The sequence below is a fragment of the Lagopus leucura genome, unplaced genomic scaffold, assembly GCF_019238085.1.
Source record: "Lagopus leucura isolate 7727_CA_CO unplaced genomic scaffold, USGS_WTPT01 Super-Scaffold_100159, whole genome shotgun sequence".
NCBI lineage: Eukaryota > Metazoa > Chordata > Aves > Galliformes > Phasianidae > Lagopus > Lagopus leucura.
In genome coordinates, this window is record NW_024962335.1 from 15,926,681 (window position 1) to 15,932,680 (window position 6,000).

At 41.9% G+C, this 6,000-nt stretch overlaps 1 protein-coding gene across 1 annotated transcript in view; it reads left to right on the forward strand.

Annotated features, from left to right (window-relative positions):
• The window catches only part of NUAK1 (NUAK family kinase 1), a 47,233-nt gene extending 41,511 nt beyond the window's left edge, over positions 1 to 5,722 (forward strand). Inside the window, exons 5-7 of the mRNA XM_042889954.1 lie at positions 152 to 271; positions 558 to 690; positions 1,731 to 5,722. Coding sequence (XP_042745888.1) covers positions 152 to 271; positions 558 to 690; positions 1,731 to 2,884 — 1,407 coding nt within the window. The 3' untranslated portion in view covers positions 2,885 to 5,722. The remainder of the gene's footprint in view (positions 1 to 151; positions 272 to 557; positions 691 to 1,730) is intronic.
• Positions 5,723 to 6,000: the final 278 nt, after the last annotated feature.

The window sequence follows — 6,000 nt, forward strand, 5'->3', positions numbered from 1 at the left end:
TTGGTTGGCAGGTGAACTTGAGAAGTTATCCATGTCAAAATCTCTGCCCTATAGCAGGGTCAAGTATAGTTTAGTCCCTCCTGATAAAGAATTTTCTGGTGTGTTAAGGTATTGTTAATGCTACAGAAGCCTTGTACAATTATCTTTGCAGATTGCTGATTTTGGACTCTCCAACCTTTATCACAAAGACAAATTTTTGCAGACCTTTTGTGGAAGCCCACTGTATGCTTCCCCCGAAATTGTTAATGGACGACCTTACAGAGGCCCAGAGGTAAGAAGGGTCAGTTTTTCAGTGGTGATATGGGGATGTCTTTTATGATAATAGTCTTAAAAGTTAGTCTTAATGTCAATGCTATTGCATGTGTGGGTGTGAGTGAGTGTCTCCCATCTTGAAAGTTTGCTTCCATTTGCTTTGTCTGTGTTTGTCAAATATTAGATACCAGTTTGTCCATCAGTAGGCATAGCTGGACACGATGCCACTCTTGTGGTGGTAATGGCAGGGAGAATTATGGGGGTCAGTTTTGCAGACCTTCATGCACATTGTCTCTGTATTTCAGGTTGACAGCTGGGCCCTTGGTGTATTGCTTTACACTCTGGTTTATGGAACCATGCCCTTTGATGGCTTTGATCACAAAAATCTCATCAGGCAGATCAGCAGTGGAGAATATCGTGAACCAACGCAGACCTCAGGTATAAAAAAGGTGCAAGGGCAATGTATTGAGCTGACAGGAGTTCAGAATGGAGGATTTGCCTTTCCAGCCTGTTTTTGTGTCATATTAGAATGACAAAGAAAAAAATCTCTCATTCCTCTACTAACTTCATCTGCAGTCCATTCCTATTTGGGTACAGCATTTACCAAAAGTCCTTTTGAAATGAAAATTTTATAGCATATAGATTTTATTGCCTTGGGGAAGCTTCAGCAAGCTCTTTTAACTAAATCTATGACAGTGGAAGGTCTGTTAGCTATTGCGAGTGGAATTGTTCAGACAAGCTGTAAACCGATACAACATACTGGTAAAGATCAGTCCTCTGACTGCTGAGAGAAGATGAATGGTCTGAGTGAAGAGGTCTCTTATCTGAGAAGCAAGGCCAAAATTTGAATTAAATGTGTTTATTCCGAGGGTAACAGATTAAGCTGTCACCAGGCAGAAAAGCATCAGCTAAGTCTAGGGCTCTTTCCAGACTTAAAAAATATGTGTATATATTGTTATATTTAACTAAATATTTTTCTTTCATCATTTGTTTGCCATTCTTTCAATTTCCTGCTGCCACAATCTTCTCTTTATAAAAATACTCCTTTAAGGTACACGGAAGAATACACTTTTGTGGAAAAAGTAAATACAGGATCAGTAATAATTGTTTAAAATATCCCAATGCCCCTTTGTTTTCCTCTTAATTTTTGTAGTCATTAGAATTGACAGGTCGCTGACTTCTTTAGTAGTGTGCGACATTCAGTGATATGGGACATTGACATTCATACAATACAAATATTAATTTCTTTTATAACCCAGTGTACAGTTGCCAGGGTGAGTCATTTTCTGCTGATCAGAAGTAATCCTCAAATTCAATTTCTAACACTGACTGATGCACTAAGCCTTGCCCCCTTTCACTTCTGTTGTAAGAACCATTATTTTTGCTTATTTGATTAGCTTCACATTTCAGTTTGAAACTGAAGGAGGAAATTAGAAACGCCAGTATATTAAACTTTATGTTCTATTCTTTGTCTGTAGATGCTCGTGGTCTCATCAGATGGATGTTGATGGTGAACCCTGAACGCCGAGCAACCATTGAAGACATTGCCAACCACTGGTGGGTTAACTGGGGCTACAAGAGTAGTGTTTGTGACTGTGATGCCATGAGGGACTCTGAGTCCCCATTGCTAGCAAGGTTCATTGATTGGCATCACCGCTCTACTGGCCTCCAACCAGAGACTGATACAAAAATGAAGTGCCTTTCTAAGCCCAAAGGTCCCGAAGTCACACTAGAAAGACAAAGGTCTCTGAAAAAATCAAAAAAGGAAAATGACATTGCACAGTCCATCCAGGAAGGAGGAGCTGAAAATGCATCCAAACCCACTTCCAAAAGACCCAAAGGCATCCTGAAGAAAAGGAGCAACAGTGAACATCGATCTCACAGTGCAGGGTTCATTGAAGGTGTGGTCAGCCCAGTGTTACCTTCTGCTTTTAAGTTGGAGCAGGAGTTGTGTAGGACTGGTGTAGCCATTAAAACTGTTGTGGAGGGAGAGGTAGCTGGCAAATACGGCACTAAGCAGTCTTCACTAATGCCAAAAAAAGGAATCTTAAAGAAGACTCAGCAGAGGGAGTCCGGCTATTACTCCTCTCCAGAACGAAGCGAATCTTCGGAGCTCTTGGACAATAATGATGAAACAGTAAACAGTGACACCTCTCCAGGGGTCACAGAACCATCCAGAAATGGGTCTTACAGCCATTCCTGCAGGCGTAAGGGTATCTTGAAACATAATGGCAAGTATTCTGCCAGCAGCACTGAATCTGCTCTAATTAGCCCTGATACACCAACTCTGGAGGCCATGGAAGAAGTAGTCCTGCCTGGAGATGCATTACCTCGAAGTTACAGTCGCCCTTCCAGCGTGATTAGTGATGACAGTATTTTGTCCAGTGACTCCTTTGATTTTCTGGATTTGCAAGAGAACAGGCCAAACAGACAGAGGATACGGAGCTGTGTCTCTGCTGAAAATTTCCTACAGATCCAAGACTTCGAAGGACTTCAGAACCACCCACGGCCACAGTACCTAAAACGGTATCGCAACCGTCTGGGGGACAGCAGTTTTTCCCTTCTCACAGACATGGATGATGTGACTCAGGTCTACAAGAAAGCCCTAGAGATCTGCAACAAGCTCAACTAGCAGCAGGAAGATGGAAAGGGAGGGAAAGGAGTTGTTCTGGGTACCTTTATGGTGGAGTTAGCCAAGTTACTATTTGCTGAGAATGGTAGGTTTTCCTTCAAAGGATCTGACTGTACCTACTTAATTGAACTCCTAGCAAAGTCTTGAATAGCCCCAAAGTCACAAAGTCATCTCACACTTCTCTAATTTTGTGTCTTCAGAATATTACCCATCTGACCAGAGCAAAACCTTTGGTCTTTATATACATGATGAAAGTGCGTTAGGATCTAGCAGACAAAAGCAATGAGATTTAATGGCTTGGAGTGAAAGCTAGGCAGAATTAAAACTGGAAACAAGACACACACATTTTGAGAGGTTTCTAATTCATATTAAATTAGCTATATCAAGAGATAAGCTGAATTCTTCAAGTCAATTTTGGATGCCTTTCAGAAAGAGAACCTTTATTATCCCTTGAAGTTATTCATCAGGATACAGACATCTAATGTTTTCATTCAAGAGTTTTCATCTTGCATTATGCAGGAGGCCAGGCTGGATGGTCACCCTGTTTCCTTCCATCAGGGTGAACTGAGAGATTCCTGAACCCTTTCTGTAACAGATAATTTGTGAGTGTATAACTTCACACAGCTGTATGTATACAGGGATTGGAGTAGGCATCCAGATCTGGCCCTTTCTACATCTGTTGCTCTTCAGAGAGCAGGAGGCCCTAAAATTGTTTCCAATACCACTCCTACCAGCAAAAACAGTCAGAGAAATGAGAAAGGGAGCTGGAAGTAATTGGTGTTGTAAGCAGTGACTCTTCGAAGCGTTGTTCTACTTGTGACTTTTTGAAAGAGGTCAGCCAGATGGATGCCCAGAGATAGGTCCTAAGGGCTAACAGACCTTCTAGCCTTGAGTTCAGTCACTGTCAGCAAATGGTTCCACCTTGCTATTAGCTTGTAGTATCTGAGGGTGACAGGTAGTTTGAGACCAGAATGTTAGGGAAAAGGTTGTAGCATGTAGGAAATGGATAGAGGCCAGAAAGTTGGTGGGAATATGCCTTTCTCCAAGTGAAAATATTTCTAAGTAGGTAGGAATGGAGCAGAAAGAATTGAGCAATGAAGTGATAACGGTAGATTTGATAACAGAGTTAGCATAAAAATGCAGGCCTCTATATTGATAGCATAGCTGGTACTGCATATGCAGTGATGCCAGCTTGCATAAACGAGAAGAGTATGTGTGTGTATTCTCACATATACCTAAATATCCAGACTAAAGGCTTCAACTCCCATAAAGGTACCACATGGGTCTACTGGATTATCTGAATGTAAGCCTATGTCAGAAAGGCACTGTGTGTTTGACAGGCCTGGGCAAACTGGAATCATAAGGCCCATTTCACTCTCATTTACATGAGCACATAGCCCCTAGCTTTCTTGGAGGTGCACTGGTGTGAATACATGGCAGGTTTCAGCCTATGATATCAAAGAGCCACAGCTGTAAAATCCATGTATACAGACATACTCAGAAGAGAGAAGCATGGGGCAAACTCTGTTCTCACTTCTCCCCTGGAACTGGAACTGAAAGCAGACTTTGGCCCACTGTGTTCAAAATCCTAGAGACTATGCAGAAATGGAATAGAGATCCTCTGATTAATCTTTGAGTATCAGGGATAACCCCACAAACATTGGCATCTGGGGCAGGGAGCAGTTTCACTTGCAAATTGTTTATTCGGTGTGTCACGGTACTTCAGTCTGCTGGTTCCTCCTAAAAACCAACCAGCATGAAGATGAACGAGCTCAAATTTCCTAAGTCAGTTAATCTGTTTCTGTGGAGAACCTTTTCTTTATTATAAAACACTGGACCAAATTTGGCCCTGGAGTCAATGCCATCAACACCCACGAAGTCTAAGAGAGATGTGCTCTCAGGCGGTCAAGTGAAATGTGGCTCACTGCTCATTTGCTCAGGAACGGGAATTCCAGGGCATTTCTCTGTAGATGTAGGATGCTTTTGGTGTGATGCTTAGAGATACCGTCTTCTCACAGGCCCTGCATTTGCTCCTATAGCCCACCCGAAGCCAACACCCTGTTTTGCAGTGTATTTGATTAACAGGCAGCACAGTGGCCCTGGAGCAGAAGAGTCGGCTTCTCAGCCGGCACACCTCAGCGCTGTCGTGTTGATGTGATGGAGCAGCACTCCGGTGGGGTTGTGCTGAGTGATGCCTTCCCTATGGGTTTCCTGCTGAATCCTGAGTGGATTTACAGGGGTTTTAGGATGAAGGGAAGGGCACTCGACCAGCTGCAGCAGGGAATGAGGAGTGCCCTGAAGGCTCAAATCTACCTAGGCTTTTGCCCAGGCCTGCTTCCTTGTGTACAAATGTGAATGAGTGAGTGACTGCTTGCTGCCAAACTGGAAATGTTACATAGGGATTTACTGGCATGTTACTGGCATGTTACATGTTTACTGGCATGTTATCATTCCTAGAGAAGAAAAAAAAACCAAAACACTTGACTGCACATTGTTATTATTAGTGTTGTGATTTTTATTTAATTTTTTTGTAATACAAAGTTGACTTTTTTTATTTGAATTTGTCTCTTTTTTTTTTTTTTTATTTATTGGTCTGAAAGCCATTTCAAAGGTATAATAATATATTTGGTGTAATTTAATTGGTGCAACATTATTTTACAGCTCCGGCCAAAATCGTTTGGTGTTTTTTGTTTTGTTTTATTGTTTTTTTCTTCCTATCCTCAGTTGGTTTGAGCTCTAGGAGACACACAGGGGAAAACGCTGGATAATCACCCAAAGTGTATTTTTAATCTGATACTGTTTTTTTATTAAATAAAATGGAATTAATGTAACTGTGAAGAGTTTCCCTCTCTTTTCTTTTTCACTGAACATCAGCACAAGCCAAGACCTTGATGAACTTATCCCAGGAGTTGGACTTGGTGATCCTTATGGGTCCCTTCCAGTTTGGGTTATTCTATGATTCTTTGATTACCGTGCAGAAATACAGCAGCATCACAGCACATTGTACCAAGTTGTTTATGTAGAGCTTCTTGACTCATTTGCACATTTGAGTGTAATGTGGGTGGCCACAGAGGCTCCTGCTGTGAACGATTTTGCACCACAAAACACCCAGAGCT